This window comes from Papaver somniferum, chromosome 6, assembly GCF_003573695.1.
Source record: "Papaver somniferum cultivar HN1 chromosome 6, ASM357369v1, whole genome shotgun sequence".
In the NCBI taxonomy this organism is placed as follows: Eukaryota; Viridiplantae; Streptophyta; class Magnoliopsida; order Ranunculales; family Papaveraceae; genus Papaver; species Papaver somniferum.
Window position 1 is genome coordinate 129,152,328 of NC_039363.1, and position 21,008 is coordinate 129,173,335.

General features: G+C 37.8%; 1 protein-coding gene across 1 annotated transcript; it reads left to right on the forward strand.

The window, feature by feature from the left end:
• Positions 1-5,056: 5,056 nt before the first annotated feature.
• Positions 5,057-6,572, forward strand: LOC113289269 (oxygen-evolving enhancer protein 1, chloroplastic). Its single transcript, XM_026538479.1, has 2 exons — positions 5,057-5,392; positions 5,501-6,572. Exons 1-2 carry the CDS (start codon positions 5,165-5,167, stop codon positions 6,257-6,259), a joined length of 987 nt encoding a protein of 328 aa, XP_026394264.1. The 5' UTR covers positions 5,057-5,164; the 3' UTR covers positions 6,260-6,572.
• The last annotated feature ends 14,436 nt before the right edge of the window (positions 6,573-21,008 follow it).

Consider the following 21,008-nt stretch of genomic DNA (forward strand, 5'->3'; position numbering starts at 1 on the left):
CAAAACACAGATAGGGAATCACAAGGAGTGAAAAATCCGTAAAATACAAACCTGTGAAGGACGAGACACTTCTACGAGTCTGCTCCAATTCGTTGCAGACTATAGCAAGTTCTGAACGAAGATTCTCCTCAGCGTTACCCAGTTGTTCTTTTTCCTTCAGACGGCCCCTCAGTTCATTTATTTCCGCTTCAGCCGCAGACAGTTCCTCTTCCCTATGACGAAGCTTTGCCTCCAACTTTAAAGACTTTTCTTTAAAGAATTGGTACAGAACATGGTTACAATGTTCGCTCCTCATCATCTACGTCACAAACAACAAACATTATTATACCAAAGGGATCAGATATCACGAAGAACACAATGCGCGGATATCATAAAAAGAGTACAAGGATTTACCTCTAAAACACGCTGCTGGGGGAAACCGTACTGGTACCCATCATCTATGTCCATCATGTCAGCAACAGAGGAGGGAGGGTCAACCACTAAATTAGCTTCCGAAGCTCTAAGATTCTTCTCCCACATCTCAGCAACGCGGGCTTCAGAAGACAGTTGCATCATTCGACGAGTATAAGCGTCAGAATTCTTCTCACCAGTGACCACGGGGGCAGGGTTAGGGACGAACATCAGGTTCTTCTTCTTTAGCCAAGCCAAAATGGAATCTTCACCTTCAGGCATTAGCGAGAAAGGAAAATCCTCGGAAGGAGACTCAACCGCAGACTTCCCCTTGGAGGTTATCTCCTCACCCGCGCAAGTCTCGACATTACCACCCTCAGCATGACCACCTGCGTTCTCAGCTTGCTGATCAGTGGTAACTTCTTTACCAAGGTCCCCAAGCACATCCCAATCATCATGTGGGGAAAGAAATGAGAAGTCCTCGGCAAGACCCATGGCAGCAGTCACATCGAAGGATTCCCCCGTGGAATATATCCTACCGAAAGAGAATTCTGGGGAAATTACGGGAAAAGTACCCACACCAACAATGTCATCGCCAACAGGGGCAGATCCACTCCCACCAGTACCACCGACGGTAACATTACCCTCAGCCTCACCATTACCACCTGTGGCAACTTCTTCTTCACCATCACCACCCGCGACGACTTCTTCTTCAAGATCACCACCCGCGGCAACTTCAGCCTCACCATCACCACCCGCGGCAACCTCTTCTTCATTACCACCTTCGTCATCAGGGTAAGAAGTGTCGGTACGCTCTTCTCCGTTGGACATTTCTTCATCCTCACCATACCCTTGGTTTACGGGACTCGTAACCTCCTCATAACCCTCAGCCTCACCGATAACCGCAGTAGAAGACTGTTTGGGCCCAAGTTTCTTCTTCTTCGACACCTACAAACCAGTATACATCCCACAAAGGCTCATTTTTTCCCTCACTTCAAAAATGAAAATTATTTCAAGCACGGAAAAATGGGCAAAAAGATAGATAATATAAGAAGAAACTATACCTTGGCAGCAGCAACACTCTTTGATGGATGGATAACACCAGAACCCTCCTCCCCATCTCCATCAACGACATCAAGATCATAAGGAAAATTCATGCCCGCGAAATTAGGACGCCAAGGACAGAAATCTCCATAACGAGCAGGAGGAGTTTCACGAGGCTTGCTATTTTCAGAAGGACGCCAACCACGTGGACCCGGAATCCATCTGTAAGCCCAAGGACCAACTACCTCAATAATAGTAGCATGCCATTCATAATCATGGTCACGCTTAATTCTTTCACGAGCAGGAAAGAGTTTCCGTTTAGCAGATCCCTCAGTACCAGGAACATACTTCAGCTTGGCATCACTCACCTCATTCAAAAGACGAATTTCACCACGGGGAGCAGCAATATTACGAAGACTAACACTCCACGGCTTACGGTTTATGCTGTTGACATAATCCCCAAAACAACTGTTAAAGTTCTGAGGAGTGTACCACTCTCTCTCAGCAGGATTTGGAACATAGCAGGTCATCATAGTCTCTCCCTTGCTCCGCAGATAACATTCCTTCAGTGAACGAAGATAATTCCCAGATAGTTGTGACACGGAACGATTATGAGTGTTCGTGGAAGAGCCTTCGCGACTATCCAACATGTCATAATAAAAGGAGTCACCCGACTTATATAAGGGCAACATAATACCCACCTTGAAGGCTCCAACCGTAGTCAACAGATGAAACTCGTCAAACTGGTAATTAGCAAGGAGCTCGTAGGTGATATCATCGTCAGGAGCATAGAAGCGAACCTCAAAAGCTTGGAGTTCATGTTTTTCCTTGAACATCTCAAGATCAATATGCTTGAAAGTGACCTTCTTCTTACCAACTGAAATGTTGCGTATCACGGGGACAATTTCTTCTTCGTCTACGGAATCAGAAGTAGGACCCAATTCCGAAGCTTTCCTTTTAGAAGGAAGATTTGTAGACGGATCAGCTCTCGACATAGTACTCTTGGAGTACTTCCCTTTGAAAGAAACCGTGGGAGGAGGCGGCAAAGATTTCTGCGGAGGCACTGAAGGAGGAGCCATTGAACGAAGGGGCGGAGCATCCACTATTTCAGTACGAGGAGGAGGAGCCCGCGTACTCCTAGAGTCATCACGAGGAGGAGCCTGCGTACTCCTAGAATCTTCACGAGGACGAGAAGGGGCGCGGTTAACTGCATACCTAGACCCAGAAGGACCCTTCGGCATATCCACTTTCTTAGAAGGCATAATCTTCGCACCAGAGGAAGATGAAACCCTATGACCCCGAGGATCCGATTGCGAAGACTTGTAAGGACCTTCCCCAAGTGGAGATCTGTCAGGATCTCTACGCGGAGGGGATCTTGGCGGACTAGACGGCGGAGTTTGGTAAGGAGCCCGCGGACGATCAGACATATCTAGAAGGGAACACAAAAAAAGTTTAGAGAAGAATACGAGGAGATCACTAAAGATCAAAAAACTCATAATTAATGGTTCATCCGGATAAACATGAAAAGCCCTAAGAAACTAAAAAATACTCCATCCGACTCCAGGGATAATACTCATATACAGACTGACAGACGCTGTAACAAAGAACATGGCAAGCATATATGCTTCGACATGTATGATCTTCATCGCAAAACCAAGAACACAGCAGCAGGAGACAAACGTATAGATACACTGATAAATCAATGTTGAACAACTGATGAAAAATCCCATACCTGTATAGAAGAGGACGACAAGCACCAACCGCAGTCGAAGAAAGGAGGATCGGAGATATCGACAGATACAGGGGCAGCAACAATCAAGAACGAAAGAAGCAGAAGAAAGAAACAGAAAATTGAATGCTATATTCCTCACAAGAACGACGATAGTAAATGGTTAAAGAACAAGAATAAGAAAACAAGAAGAGAATGAACACTGACAAGAAGAGGATAAAAGTTTTTTTCACATTCTCTTTCCTATTTATGAAGCTAGAGAAGACAATAACTGCTCCTCGTACCAAGGAGCAGTTACGGGAGAAGTTAATGCAAAGTGGGAAACGTGTAGGACTACCTTTCTTCTTCAAAATTGCAAAATATGCCCAAGTTAGAAGAAGATGGGCAAATTGTATGTACACCTTTCATCATCCTCCACATGTACAGAAAGAGACACGTGGAAGGCATGCGAAGCGAGACATCAAAACATGATAGCAAGCATCTCATCAGAAGATACCATCAGTCAGCAGATCTGACGGTCAGGGACAGAGGACCACAGAGGTATGATGGCTCAGAGGAGCACCAGATAATACCCCTTGGGTATTAACACACCCAATCCCGAGGAAGATCCCAGATCAACGGCTGAGAGGAAGTTTGACTGACACAGATGTGACCAGACAAAGAGACACTTGTCTGACACGAGCAGACATCCATCTACCCGCATTAAATACCAAAGAGATATACACGTGTCGATCAGCTCGTGGAAGAAGCGAGGATAACCCTTCGTATTCAAGCTCAGGCCTCGGCATACGCCGAAGACCTCTGCGTAATAGGCACAAAGCACAAGAAGATAAGATTACAACGGCACCTCACAGATGGGACCCATGTTCCTTCCCTATAAATACCCCTCTCCACTAAGAGAGAGGGGGCAGACCATTTTGTAGAGCAATTAGAGGAGAGCATAGGAGAGAAAAATAGAAAGAGTAAGTAATCCCCCTACTTCCGCAGACCTATGTATACTTTAAAGTCATTCGACTATCTTTGTAACCATTCAGTACATAGTGAAACACCAAACCCCATGGATGTAGGCCTTAGTGCCGAACCACGTAAATCTGTCTCATTTACATTTCAGCACCTTACATTCAGCGTTAAATTTCATATGCTTTATATTTATACTTGATTCTTGATTTATTTCTTTATACGAACATTATTTATGATAATATTCGACTAGACAATGACAAGCCCGAAGACTTCGAGTCGATGAATCGATATAATCATCCCGTTACGCATACGATGTACGATTCTAAAATTAGGATGTATGCGAATATTGTTTGTGAACACGTGGACACGTGGATGGCTTCGTGATTTATGTGTTCACAGAGAAAGAAATACTAGAATTTCTCCTCGACACATTCTCATGGGATGGAAGCCATATCATCTTTTCTAGTAAATATTACCCTTGCATTGGAGATAACATTTTGGAAGAAAAAAAAAATAAATTCTAAGCGGCATGTTTTTCAAAGATACTCTTAGATTATCTTGAAAAATTTGATTCCTGCTGAATGAAGCTAGATATGGGTCTAATTCTATTCTGCAATAATTTGAGATAATTAGCTAATCATAGTAACAGTCATCAAATTTAGTTGGCGTGCATAACTGTTTCATATTGGCTAAGGTACTGTTTCAGGGAGGCCAAGGTGTTGTGAGTGCCCAACGAAGACTACCAAGTGTAGCAGCAGCTAACAAGGTTTTCATTATCCTCAGAGAACGGTACAATTGGATAACAAATGCCAAGGAGGTCCAAGAAAGACACGTGGCATACACGATCCTGGTTGCATGACCTGATACCACCCACATCAGAATCCTCTTATCCAATCTCTTATCCTTGGAGATCTAAAATCAAGTCCACCAAATAATAATACTACAACTACATCTCTCTCAAACATTAGCTTCTTAATTATTTGCAACCGAAGTTTGCAGTCTGCAAAACACGGGGAAACACTAAACCAACAAGGCAGAAACATGGCTGCATCTCTTCAAGCTGCCGCTACCTTGATGCCGACTAAGCTCGGTGTCTCTTCTCGTAGTCTTAGATCCTCTCAGTGCGTTAGCAAGTCATTCGGGATCGAACAATCCTCAGCTAGATTAACTTGCTCTCTCCAAACTGATCTTAAAGATCTAGCTTTGAAGTGTGTCGAAACCACCAAGATTGCTGGTTTTGCCCTTGCCACTTCTGCTCTTGTCGTGTCGGTAAGCTTTTAATGATCATTTCAAAAGTTAATTGTATTCCTTTCCATGTCAGAAATATACAACTAACATAACTGTAACTCAACTTATTAATGTTGTATGGTTTAACAGGGAGCTAGCGCTGAGGGTGTCCCCAAAAGGCTAACTTTCGATGAAATCCAGAGCAAGACCTACATGGAAGTCAAAGGATCAGGAACAGCAAATCAATGCCCAACCATTGAAGGTGGTGCTGGTTCATTCAGCTTCAAAGCAGGCAAATACACCATGAAGAAGTTGTGCTTGGAACCAACTTCATTCACTGTCAAAGCCGAAGGTGTTAGCAAGAACTCAGCACCTGATTTCCAAAAGACTAAACTCATGACCCGTCTAACCTACACCCTAGACGAAATCGAGGGTCCTTTCGAGGTCTCATCAGACGGAACTGTTAAGTTTGAGGAGAAAGACGGTATTGATTACGCTGCTGTAACTGTCCAGCTCCCAGGAGGTGAACGTGTACCTTTCCTATTCACTGTTAAACAACTTGTAGCTTCTGGTAAGCCAGAAAGTTTTGGAGGACCTTTCTTGGTTCCATCTTACAGAGGTTCTTCATTCTTGGACCCAAAGGGTAGAGGTGGATCCACTGGTTACGACAACGCTGTTGCTTTGCCAGCCGGTGGAAGAGGAGATGAGGAAGAACTCCAGAAGGAGAATGTTAAGAACACAGCTGCTTTGTCTGGAAACATTACTTTGAGTGTTACTGATAGTAAACCAGACAGTGGTGAGTTGATTGGAGTGTTTGAGAGTATCCAGCCTTCTGATACTGATTTAGGTGCTAAAGTTCCCAAGGATGTGAAAATCCAAGGAGTTTGGTATGCTCAATTGGAACAATAAACTTGATTAATATCTAAGTTTTTTTTCTTCGGTATGATATTGCGCATTGCAGTTTTCGATTACAATGTGGGTTTGGGTTAGATTGAATATTATTAATTATCGCTCATTTACGTACATGAATCATGTTGCTTGAATCGACAATATCAAGGCAGTGGCGAATGTCGATCAGGGTTAATGACTCTTGTGTGATGAGAATCATTAGAGATTATATTGTTTATGGTGTTGCCTGTTGGATGTAAATTCTCCAGATTTGATGTAATTTATTGGGATAAGAACCTGTCGTTAGTAGTATATACTAAGTTCTTTCGGACCAGAACCATGTCTATTTTCTCTTCTGTCTGTCAAAAGATTTATAGTAGTTCAGCATTTCATTATGTTTTAGAACCTGTCCCAAAACCTTTACACATGACGAACGACGGCCCCAAAGTATAGTGTCTCAACCTCGAGTGTTATTGTTTTTGATCGGAATCTTAATCTCAAATACTAGTTAAATTCATTTTCAGTTTGTATGTGTGGTGTGTATACAAGGGAATTCTAAGTCATCACAAAGTCCAGCATTTGCTTATTAATATTGGTGTAACTAATTCTGGATACATTTCTCAGCTTGTTTCCTGACAATTTTGGAAGAACCCTCTAAGGGCAATTTCCATGAGCATCCACAAGTTTGTCAAATTGCATAGCCTGGTGAATGGAAAAAAGTACTCGTCCACTATGAAAACAAGCACTAAGCGGCTGAATTTCTACCGAACCGACGAGTCTAAGCCACCAGCACATTAGACTTTTCTGTCAGTGGTTTAGAGTTTACCGCTCGGTATGGACTCGTCCGTCTGACAACTCGATGTCTGGGAAAGTATGCGTACCCGTACACATACAGGCGGAGAGTTCACTTCCGTGAAAATCTGCTGGAGTTTGGAATGTGCTGAAGTATGCGCACCCGTATGCGTACCGGCGTAACCAAACTCAAGTACGGCTACTCAGGTATGCGTACCCGTTTGCGTACTTGAGTGGGTTACTTTCTAAAATCGGTTGTGTACATGAACATAAACATTTATATAATAAGGAATGCAATCTTGCAAACCGTGTATAATGTTCATGAATTGATTGAGTGAATCAAACCGATTTTGTTTCGATTGTGTTCTTGTATACTTCTATGAGAATTCAGCAATTGAACAACTCTTTAACTAGCTTCATTTGAGTCATTTGAACTAGTTATGGATAAGATGAATATGGTTGATATGAGAGTTATCGTACGACTAACTTCGGTTGACCATGGTTGAGCCAACATGGGTGTACACGTTTGGGTACGGTTACATAAACCTAAATGAGGGTACATTTCATTTGTGTGTAACAATCCAAGTTCGATCTAACGGTTGAAAGATATTAGCTTGGTTGAATCAGGTTTTTCATCTAACGGTGAATATTGAATGCTTTGCCACCAAGGTAACTTGGATTTCAAATCATGATTTGAAAACTATATAAAGGAGAACTCTAGCAACTGGGAAACCTAATCCCCACACTTCTGTGTGTTACTAGTTGCATAAGCTAGAGTTGATTCTCCTTTAACCTTAGGTTTTCCTAAACCTTGTTGGCTAACGACTTGTAAGACTTCATTGGGATTGAGAAACCAGACCCAACTATTTCTCTTGTAGTTGCGTGTTCTGATCTTGCCCGATTCTATCGTTTGAGTGCTATCTTCTCTAATATTTGCTCGAGATTAATTTCTCCGATAGGCAAGATAAAACGTGATCACAAACATCTTGGTATCATCATTTGTGATTCCGAAATATCTATTTTTTCCATCATACGATTTATATTATTGTGAGGTGATTGATAATACTGATCTGTTCTCCGGGAATATAAGTATGGTTTATCAATTGGTTCCTGTTCACCTTAATTTATCAAAAGACGGAACAAAAACTCATGGGTATTTCTGTGGGAGACAGATTTATTCAATCCTATAGACTTTTCTGTGTGAGACAGATTTGTTTATCAAGTCTTCAACTTTGGGTCATAGCAACTCTTGATTGTGAGTGAGATCAACTAAGGGAATTAAGTGCTTAGTATCCTGCTGGGATCAGAGACGTAAGGAGCGCAACTGTACCTTGAATCAGTGTGATATTGATTAGGGTTCAACTACAGTCCAGTCCGAAGTTTATTGGTAGTAGGCTAGTGTCTGCAGCGGCTTAATACAGTGTGGTGTTCAAACTGGACTAATTCCCGGGGGTTTTCTGCATTTGCGGTTTCCTCGTTAACAAAATTCTGGTGTCTGTGTTATTTCTTTTCCGCATTATATTTTGTTATATAATTGAAATATCATAGGTTTTGCGTTGTATCGATCAATTAGGAAATCCAACCTTTGGTTGTTGATTGAGATTGATTGATCCTTGAACATTGGTCTTTGGTACCGTTCAAGTTTACTTCTCTTATATTCAATCGGGCTCGCATATTTCTATTTGATGATTGCAGATTGAATTAAGAGTTAGAGATATTAAACTCTTTGATATACTTTTATCTAGATTGAGTCTGACTGTCTAGTTGATCCTCTAGAAAGTATATTGGAGTAAGTCCTCTTAGATTGCCAAACGAATTGTTGGGTTTGGTTGTTAGACCCCCTCATTTTCAATTGGTACCAGAGCAGGCAAACACGTTAAATACCTTATAAGTCTGTGTTTATAGTGATCTGAGGATGGACGATATTGTCTCTGATAAATGTATTGCCAGAAATGATTTTTTTCCCATAAAGTCTATTAATGAGAAATATTTGTCAATTTCGGATATAGAAGAACCTTGTGTTCCAAGGAAACAGACATACATTGACAAGTGTTACCCTGACTACCTTACTGACGAGTCTGACTCTGAAGTTGAAAGGAATACATCCAAAGAGAGTGCAGTGATTCTGAAACTTGTTAGAATCCAGGCTGATAATGTCAATCAGTTGAAACACAAAGTCATTATCCTTGTTGGTATGGTAAATGAGCGTGACTCTCTTCTAAAAATCCTTTGTGAGGAAAACACCTTTATATGTCTTTCACAGAACCCTAATGAGGAAAAACTCATAGAGGATGATTTCGAAACTGAACTTCTTTTGAGTAAACTCTCTATTCAAGAATGTTCCAAAGAGTCTGATATACCAACTGCTTTTGACATAACTGGAAAAATTTCTGGTTCAGAAGCAAAATCAAAATCCCTTCCTGTTGAGAAACATGTGCCTGTGAGTTCCTCTAATCAAGGAATGTCCATACCACATGGAAGGAAGAAACCTCCCAACGATGGTGTTGAGTTTGTTCTGTCTAGTCAATCAGGTGATCAAAAGATGTGTCTCTTTTGTAATTCAAAAGGTCATGTTGAACAAAGGAAGAAATCTAGTTTCAATGAAAAATCGGTTATTCGTCTTCAACACACCTTAGATTTAATTCTCAAAGGTGTAACTGACATTCGTATGTCTAAACCAATTGGTTTCAGTACTCACCATGTGTATCCTACTAGGGAAGTCAGTTCGAGATGTTCTTCAATTGTTCAAAAACTTAACAAACTCCCCAACACCTTTTGTTCGAGAAGTGCTCAAGGATCTTCCTCGATTAAAAAAGGAGAGTATGTTGTTCTCTGTGTGGAAAAGGTACCAAAAGAAGGAAGCAAAAATGGCGAACTGAAAGACGATCTAAAAATGATAATTGAAGGATATAATGAGATTATTAACAGGTTGTTAAATCGCCCTAGTCAAAATACTTCAAGTAAGAATAAAAACTATGCATCGTATTTTGATGTAACAAATTTTATGATAACTTTTCACATCATAACGGTTTTTCCTCAAAGATCAGGAGAAAGAGATTTAACCGTAAACAACGGTCGTTTTATGAGCTCAAGGCTCATGCTTGTGATAATTAATCACAAGGTTGAAATATCACTCACAAGCAAAAACAAAAACCTGTTTGAGTGAGATATAGTCAGGTATACTTGATGGCAAAGTTTTTTCTGACTCTCTAGCTATTTTCTTATCGCTCTTAGCTGGATTATCAATCACAAACATTTTTGCATAAGTATTTGTGTTTGTATTGTCAAGCTTTTGATTTCTTAATTTCTTTTTGAAATTTTGTGTATCAAAAACTGCTACTCTTATGCTCTAAATTTTCTTTCATATAAGTATACAAAATTTATTGAGCTAAGACCTGTGAGACTTTTCACATAGGCAAATACTCTTTGTTGAAAAGTCTTTTTAATTGAGTCTTTCTTTTCTTGAGTTGTTTATGGATAACGGGCCAAGTTTATGTTCGTACGGGTATCCTTGTTACATGTTACAGACCGACTTTAGAAACCCTAATCTCCTGGTTCATGTTAAACCTTTTAAATATCAAACCCTATTTAAGAAGTACGCATACTCAGGTTGTGTTTTCGTCAAGAATGGCTTCTCCGTCGAGAACTTGTAATTTTATAAGAGGATTTCTTGATAAGGGTTTTTGTCTCGAAGAGAAGGAAGAAAATTCTCTAGTGGAAGTTGATGACACATCTTCTCAATCTCCTAATAACTTCTCAGATTTTGAGGATGATGAAGAGATTTCTAATGAAGTTGTTCGAAACTTTATCGATCAGCTTAATGATGCAAAGAAGTTACTAGTTAACACTCTCAAAGATCTTGATGTATTAAGAACCGAGTTGATAAATGTCAACTCTGAAATTGCTCTTATGAGGACACGACTTAAGGATCGCCACAATGCCGTGTCTGAAGATGCTGTCAACATTGTCCGTCAAAAAATTGAAGGTCTAGGTACCAGTGAAGCTTCCATGCCTGAACTCTGATCTCTGCCTGAGAAGTGTTTTTTATTTTTAGAATTGTCCTTATTGTCAAGGAAACTTCTTATGACAATTTTTATTCTTGTTTTTGTTTAGAAGGATTACTAGGGTTTGGAATAGCCATTATTATGATTACACATAGCTAGTTCCAGACGCTTTTTCATCTTCAATATTTTTGGATTTATTTATTTAAATTCTACGTTATTTGGAAGATTATGTTTGCAATTTTAATCTTTATGGTTTTATATATTGCAAATTGTTATGGATATGTTGTTTATGTCCGTGAACCTTCACTGTCCCATACTTGTTCAAAAGTTATCTCTACTATATGTCGGTATGAAAGTATTGATAAAAGATAGAATGAAATTTTGACGAACAAAAGTTATGCCTTTTATGTCATTATGCAAATAATGATGGAAGAAAGGATGAACTTTTGTTTACAAGAATTGTCTGTTTTATGTCATTGTGCAAATAATGATGGAAAATAGATTGAATTCTTGTTTATTCCGCAGTATTGATCTTCCCGGATCCACATCTTTGTGTTTTTACTATGTTGCTCCATAAGTTCTCTTATGTCGAGCATGTGTAATTGAATTGATCATCTTGTCTGGTTAATTCTATTGAATCTTTTGGATACAAATTCATGTTTTCATGTGATTTGGTTATGTACAAAGAAATCCTTTTTTTCTTGTAAAAGCAAGGTCGCCTTTGTTGTTCCCTCGGGAATGACATTCTATGGGGGAGAGTTCGTTTATGAACTTTTGCTTAATCGCCGTATCTTTGTGGGGACTGCGGCTGTGGAATTTTATAGGGGTTATCGTGTATCTTTATAAATTCCTTGATGAATGCATTTAGCTTCGGCTTTATGATTGCATCTAAATTTGTTGGCATGATTATTCTCTTTTGGTCATGAAGAATCTCTATGAAAATTTCATGAGGATCCCACTAGTTTTCGTACCTTTGCCAATTTTTATTGACAAAAAGGGGGAGAATTAATGTGTAGTTTCATACTACAAAAACATATCGTTTATGGATCATTATGTAAGGAAGAGTGATTTTCATATTGAGATGATGTATTCACTAGGGGGGGGGGGGGTAATACATATCACCGTAGTATTATTGTCAAAATTGTGATGCAATTGAACTTTGATACTGTATAATAATACTATGACACTGTATAACAATGATCGAGAGCATTTGTTTTCTCATTGTTATAGCTATGGATCTTCAACAACTATGATACTAAACTTACAACCTTTGGAATCATTGGAGTACCTGGAAGTGACGAATATTTCGAGTAATGTTAAAGATGCCAAAGAGATCAAGCATTTGGATGAGAAGCTATAAAGTTTTTATTTATTTTGTAATCCATATGTATTGATAGTTTTGTCACTAAAATTGACAAAGGGGGAGATTGTTAGAGCATTGCTCGGTCGAACTCGCATGCATTGCTATCTCAAGCATGTTTGTCAATATTATTGATCAAAACTATGAGTCTTGATTTCTAGCCTATTTAGTTTTCTCGGACTAGGACATAGATTGTGTAGTTGAGCTTTAGACTTCACGGCGTTCATCTGTTGAAGACGAAGAAATACTAAGGGGAGCTTATGGAACTTCATCGACAAAAGGTATGTGGAGACTAAAACTTATCTATCACTTGGAAAGTCTATTTCTACTCTACCTTCTATATTGAGACATACATCGTGTTACGATATAGTTTTCTATTATACACATTTGAGATTTCGAGCTGAGTTTATCTCGCTTATATATTTCTCGGAATATGTGTTGGCAAACTTTCGCTTCGACCGAATTCATCTTACATTCGTGACGAAAGTCCGATTAAGATCATATGAAAGTTTCCGAGTTACATCTTACATTGTTTGTGTGATACAATCATTTGGTGTTGCCTTGGAATGTTTCATTATGATAATTTCAATAAATTGAAAATCGCTTTGACGAGAAATAGTTTGTGAACAACAACTATATAACGTCCTCTAAGAAAGTTTCAATGATTGAAATAAAGAGTGTAGAATCATGTAACCATGTTTGGATATGAACATAGTGTGTTAATCACATTATTCTACAAGTCCAAAACCGTGAGCCTGAAGTATGCTACCCGTACGCGTACTGGTGGTTACGGATGTCTGGGAAAGTATGCGTACCCGTATGCATAACGGCGGAGAGTTCACTTCCGTGAAAATCTGTTGGAGTTTGGAATGTGTTGAAGTATGCGCACTCGTACGCGTACCGGCGTAACCAAACTAAGTTCGGATACTCAAGTATGCGTACCCGTTTGCGTACTTGAGTAGGTTACTTCTAAAATCGGTTGTGTACATGAACATAAACATTTATATAATGAGGAATGCAATCTTTGCAAACCGTGGCTAGAATGTTCATGAATTGATTCGAGTAAATCAAATCGATTTTTTTTCGATTGTGTTCTTGTATACTTCCATGAGAAAATATTAATTGAACGACTCTTTAACTAGTTTCATTTGAGTCATTTGAATTAGTTATGGATAAGATGAATATGTTTGATATGAGAGTTATCATATGGATTACTTCGTTTGACCATGGTTGAGCCAACATGGGTGTACACGTTTGGGTACGGTTACATAAACCTAAGTGAGGGTACATTTCATTTGTGTGTAACAAGCTAAGTTCAATCTAATGGTTGAAAGATATTAGCTTGGTTGAATCAGGTTTTTCATCTAAAGGTGAATATTGAATGCTTTTACACCAAGGTAACTTGGATTGCAAACCCTGATTTGAAAACTATATAAAGGAGAACTCTACCAACTGGGAAACCTAATCCCCACACTTCTGTGTGTTACTAGTTGCATAAGCTAGAGTCGGTTCTCCTTTAACCTTAGGTTTTCCTAAACCTTGTTGGTTAACGACTTGAAAGACTTCATTGGGATTGTAAATCCATACCCAACTATTTCTCTTGTAGTTGGGTGTTCTTATCTTGCCCGATTCTATCGTTTGAGTACTATCTTCTCTAAGATTTGCTCGAGATTAATTTCTACGATATGCAAGATAAAACGTGATCACAAACATCTTCGTCTCATCGTTTGTGATTCCGCAATATCTAGTTTCGCCATCATACGATTTAGATTATTGTTAGGTGATTGATAATATTGAGCTGTTCTTCGAGAATATAAGTCTGGTTTATCAGATGGTTCATGTTCACCTTGATTTATCAAAAGAAGGAACAAAAACTCTTGGGTATTTCTGTGGGAGACAGATTTATTCAATTATATAGACTTTTCTGTGTGAGACATATTTGTTTATCAAGTCTTCGACTTTGGGTTGTAGCAACTCTTGGTTGTGGGTGAGATCAACTAAGGGAATCAAGTGCGTAGTATCCTGCTGGGATCAGAGACGTAAGGAGCGCAACTGTACCTTGAATCAGATTGAGATTGATCAGGGTTTAACTACAATCCACTCTGAAGTCCATTGGTAGTAGGCTAATGTCTGTAGCGGCTTAATACAGTATGGTGTTCAAAATAGACTAAGTCCCGGGGTTTTTATGCATTTGGGGTTTCCTCGTTAACAAAATTCTGGTGTCTGTGTTATTTCTTTTCCGCATTATATTTTGTTATATAATTGAAATATCACAGGTTGTGCGTTGTATGGATCAATTAGGAAATCCAACCTTTGGTTGTTGATTGAGATTGTTTGATCCTTGAACATTGGTCTTTAGTACCATTCAAGTTTACTTCTCTTATATTCAATCAGGCTCGCAGATTTCTATTTGCTGATTGCGGATTGAATTAAGAGTTAGAGATATTAAGCTCTTTGGTATACTTTTATCTAGATTTAGTATAACTGTGTAGTTGATTCTCTAGAAAGTATATTGGAGTAAGTCCTTTCATATTGCCAAACGAATTGTTGGGTGTGGTTGTTAGACCCCCGCATTTTCAGATTCAAGTGAATCAAAATCGATTTTGCCTCAATTGTGTATTGTATACTTCTATGAGAATATAAACAATTGAACAACTCCATAACTAGTTTCATTTGAGTCATTTGAACTAGTTGTGATTAAGATGAAACAAGGTTGATATGAAAGTGTTCATATGGATAACTTCGGTTAACTATTGTTGAGCCAAACATGTTCACACGCTTAGGTACGATTACTCATACCTAAATGAAGTCGCATTTTATTTTTGTATAACAAGATAAGTTCCATATAACAGTTGAAAGATATTAGCTTGACTTTAATCAGGTTTTCATATAATTGTAAATATTGAATGCTTTGTTACCATGGTAGCATTGATTGCAAACCCTGATTTGAAGACTATATAAGGGTGGACTGTAGCAATTGGGAAACCTAATCCCCACACCTTCTGTGTGATACTAGTTGCGACTAGAGTCGATTCTCCTTTAACCTAGGTTTTTCCTAAAACCATTATAAATTAACGAGTTAAAGACTTCATTGGGATACTGAAGCCATACCCAACTATTTTCTCTATAGTTGCGTGTTCTGATCTTACTTTGTTATATCGTATTGAGTATTATCTTCTCTAAGATTTGCTCGAGATTTAATATCTGATAGGTAAGATAAAAAGTAGTCAAAACATCTTCGTCTCATCGTTTGTGATTCCACAATATCTTGTTTCGCTTTCATATGATTAAGATTATTGTGAGGTGATTGATATTACTAGGATGTTTTTCGGGAATATAAGACCGGTGTATCAATTGGTTCCTGTTCACCTTGATTTATCAAAAGATAAAACAAAAACTCGAAGGTATTTCTGTGTGAGACAGATTTTTGTATCAAGTCTTCGAATTTGGGTCGTACCAACTCTTAGTTGTGAGTGAGATCATCTAAGGGAATCAAGTGCGCAGAATCCGGCGTGGTTCAAGAGGCGTGAGGAACGCGACTGTACCTTAATCAATGTGAGATTGGTTAGGGCACTACTACATTCCAGTCCGAAGTTAATTGGTAGTAGGATAGAGTATGTAGCGGCTTAATACAGTGTGGTGTTCAAATCTGGACTAGGTCCCGGGGTTATTCTGCATTTGCAGTTTCCTCATTACAAAATTGCTGGTGTTCGTGTTATTTCTTTCCGCATTATATTTTTATATATAATTGAAATATCACAGGTTGTGCATAGTTCAATCAATTGGTAAATCCAAACTTTGGTTGTTGATTGAAATTGATTGCCGCTTGGATATTGGTCTTTGGTACCATCCAAGTCATTTCTCATATTAATCCGACTCACATATTTCTATTTGTTTGATTGCAGGTTGATTTGAGAAATTGAGATATAACTCTTGGATGTATTTTCCTTGATTGAGTCTGATTGTCTAGTTGATTCTCTTGGAAATATATTGGAGTTAGTCCATACAGATTTCCTAAAAGAAATATTGGGTGTGGTTGTTAGACACCCGGTTTTTAAATTGGTATCAGAGCAGGCAAAAACTATAAACCTAATAAGTTTGTGTTTGGCTGATCCCTAAAAGTTTGTCCTTATGGGAAATTACTTTGGGAAACTTATTCTGGGCATTTGTGACGCACGACAGAATTCCTTAAAGATTGTTCAGAGCTTATTATCTGCAAGACCTCTGGTCTCTCAAGATAATCTCGTTCCATCTAAGACATTGGAATACTTAGATGATGAAAAACTTTCTAAAGGAAAAAATAAAAGTTCTTCTAAGAAAATTGTTCTAAAAAATGTGGTCAAAGCTCAAAGATATGGAATCTCACTAGATTATTTCTTAATCTTTTTGAGTATTATCATGATGGATCAATTCACAAAGATCTATTTAAAGATTTTGAAGGCATCTTTAAATTCTTAGAGAGATTTAATTTGATTGAGGAGAAGAATCATTTGATAAAAGTTCCGTACTTGTCAAATCATGTATTGATGAAGTACGAACTAAGCTTGCTACCAACTCATGTGAAATTGATAAAAAGATTTCTGATGAGTTTGGTGTAGGTTCCATTTGTCGGAAAACGTCTTTTCTTGGTCATAAGAAAAAGGAGTTAAAAAGTTCTATTAACCCTGAGTATCATCATTACTATGATTATACTTCTGGTACTTTTCACAAATATCAACCGGAGACGTTGCATGGGGTTCACTCTGTACATTTAGCCTCTTGGTAACAAGCTTGGCTCTACCCCATTTGTATATAACTTGAGATGGGGCAAGTAACGGTCTGATTAAGTTTGTGTTTGAGTTAATTTGCTTTTAATTTTCTTATGGAAAAACTCCTTGACAGATTGTTTCGCTATCTGTCCACCCGGGGTTATATAAAATGATGTAGTTTTTATATTATCCTTTTTCCACACTATGTTGATTTTTCTTCACAGTGTGCGAACCTTGGTTGGTGAACGTTTTTAGAAATCCTACTTCCTTTTGTGGGTCGCGGTTCATGAATGGTTCCAAGCCCATCTATGGGTACATAAGAGTTGTGGTACGCGTACCCTTCTTCTTCCTTCCCTTGTCCGCGTACGTGAACTAAGTCTCTTCCGGGGTTCGTATTTTCAACTCCATTGAAAATTGTTCTTGGAGGCCCAAGAGAGGCAAATGGTTGTTTTCATCCTCAAGAAGTGTTTCAAGTAAGTTTCTTCCTTCCTTTTGATCTTAATTTTTAGATCTCATGGGAAATTTCAAGGTTTCAAAGAAGGTTTCAAAAAACTTGGATTCATCCTCTTCTAGCATGATCTTACCTAAAAATCAAGATTCTATTAGAATTAGATTTTTCAATGATTCTTGTAGTAAGATCTTTGAAAGGATTTCTTCTAGTGGTTTCATTCTAGAAAGAAATTGGATTTGGTTAGTAGTCATAAAGAAGATTAGGTTTGTTTTGAGAAATTTAATCTAGGAAACATCTTTAATGGTCTTGGTAAAGGTTTTGACACTCTAACAAGAATCTTCTATGCTAACATTCATGATGTTGATCTTGATGACATGGAATTCAGGACCATGATAAATAGAGAAATGATTCTTGTTAATAGAAAGTTGATTTCAAGGATTACCAAAATTCTTTTGGGTAATTTTCTCCTTCCTAGACCAAGGGAAGAAAGACCATCTTATGAAACCATTTCTAATGGTCTTTGTGGCAAGAGTGTTAATTGGATTGAAGGGAAATTTACTACTAATTATCTTAGTCTTGCCTTAATGTTTTTCGAAAAATTTGGTATATCTAATCTTTGTCACTCCACAATTGAGAACTATCGGTAGAGTCGTGAGTTTGCGGAGTTAGTCTATTTCCTTGAATTAGGTTCTCGAAGTCTTGATATTTGTGGATTCATCATTCTTCAAATGCTCTCAATGACGTCATCCAACAAGAAGTTAGGATTTCGGTGCTTAATTGAGAAAATTTGTCGAGCATATTCTATTGCTCCTATTGACAACTCCATTGGAACTCCTAAACTTGTTCGTCCTTGTACTTTCAAACGTATGAAGGAGAATGCTTGCAAAAGACAAATATGTGATTCCCTTGACGGTTCTTATGATCCTACCACCTTGAGTCTTCTTCACCAAATTCACAAGGGTGTGTGTAAGATCAATTCCAAGGTAAAATGTGTGCAAGAACAATTATATGTAATTGCCACTAAGTTTCCCGAAATCAAGGAAGATATGGATATTGTTCAAGTCTCTTGGATGGTTTCCGATGATGAAGATGATGATTAAATTATTTTCTCTCTCGTTGGTTTTTATTATGTCTAGGAAACTTCTTATGAGAATTCATTCTTGTGTTTTAAGAAGGATAACTAGGGTTTGGAATAACGTATATTGTGATTACACATTGCTATTGCCAACGATTTTTCATCTTGCAGTGTTTTTAGATTTATTTATTTAAATTCTAAATTTTATTGGGAAGATGATTTTACAGTATTAATCTTTATTGGTTTTATATATTGAAAAAATTGTTATGGGATATGTGTGTCTGCGTCCGTGAACTATGATTGTCCCATATTTGTCAAAAGTTAAGTCTATTGTGCCATAATGCAAACAGTCATGGAAAATAAAATGAAATTTTGAATTACAAAGATTAAGTTTATGAAATCATTATGCAAATATTGATGAAAAATAGAATGAATCTTTGAATATTCCGTAGTATTGATCTTTCCCTGATCCACTTCTATGTGAAAGTACTGTATGGCTCCGTAAGTTCTCTTATGTTGAGCATTTCCGATTAAATTAATCATGGGTTCTCTTGTGGTTAATTAATTGAGTTTTGTGGATACGAATTCATGTGACATGAGATTTGTTAATATCCAAAGAAATCCTTCTTTTCATGCAAAAGTAAGGTCGCTCTTGTTGTTCTTTCGGGAATGACATTATTTATATAGGGGAGAGTTCTTAATTGAACTTGTACTTAATTGCCAAAGCTTTGTGGAGAATGCGACTGTGGAATATTATAGGAGTTTTCTTCTATCTTTATAAACTCCTTGATGAATACACTAAGTTTCGACTATGTGAAATCATCGAAACAAAGACGATATGTTCTCTTTTAGTCATGAAGTATCTCTATGAGAATTTCATTATGATCCCACTAGTTTTCATACCTTTGCCAATTTATATTGAAAAAAAGGGAGAGAACTAATGTGTAGTTCACACTACAAATACATATGGTTTACAGATCATTATGTAAGGGGGGTGGTTTTCATTGTGAGATGAAGTATTGACTAAGGGGGAGTGATACATATCACCATAGTATTATTGTCAAAGTTGTGATACAATTGGACTTTGATGCTCTGTAATAATACTATGACCTCGTATAACAATAATTGAGAACAATGGTCTTCTTATTGTTATGGATACGGATCTTCAACAAATATGATGCTGAGTTGAACACGTTCAGAATCACTGGAGTACTTGGAAGTGACGAAGATTTCGAATAATGTTGAAGAACCAAGGAAATCAAGCATTTGGATGAGAAGCTACAAAGTGTATTTATTTTGTAACTCATATGTATTGATAGTTTTGTCACTAAAATTGACAAAGGAGGAGATTGTTAGAGCACTGCTTGATCAAACTCGCAGGCGTTTCTATCTCAATCTTGTTTGTCAAGTTTAGTTTCCAAAACTATAAGTCTTGATTTCTAGTCTACTTATAGCTATGTCTCGGATTAGGATAGAATATGTATATCTTTAGACTTCACAACATTCATCGATTGAAGACGAAGAACTACTAAGGGGAGCTTGTGGAACTTCATCAACAAAAGGTATGTGGATACTTGAACTCATCTATCATTCAAAAGTCTATTTCTTTTCTATCTCCTATTGAGACAAAAGTCGTATAGTTGTATAGACTTTATGTTATACACATTTGATATTTCGAGCTGAGTTTAACTAGCTTACATATTTCTCGAAATATGTGTTGGTAAGCTTTCGCTTTAACCAAGTTCATCTTTATTCTTGATGAAAGTTAAAAGATGATCATGTGAAAATCACCTGGTAACATCTTACATGATTTGTGTGAGACAGTCATTTGATGTAGACTTGGAATATTTTGTATCGATCTATTGATCACTTGAAAATTACTTTGAATCTAATAGTTTGTGAGAGACAGTTATTCCCGTCTTCCAAGAATGTTTCAATGATTAACATGGATTTTAGGACAACTAACCATTGATTGGATATATCACAATATGCATACTTGTATGCTAACTGTTGTAAGTTATTCAAAGTCCGGGAACCATAGTATGCATACCATATGCTTTGATAGTTGAAGTCCGGGAACTTATTATGCATACCCATGTGCGTACCGGCTTAACAGTTCAAGTCCAGGAATTCAGTTGAGGTTGGTCATGTACGACAGTATGCGTACCCGTTTGCATACTTGAGTGTGTTAAGTTCTAAAATCGATTTTTCATGAACAAATACATTTATATAATAAGGAATGTAATATTTTGCAAACCATGGCTATAATGTTCATGAATTGATTCAAGTGAATCAAAATCGATTTTGCTTTAATTGTGTCTTGTATACTTCTGTGAGAAT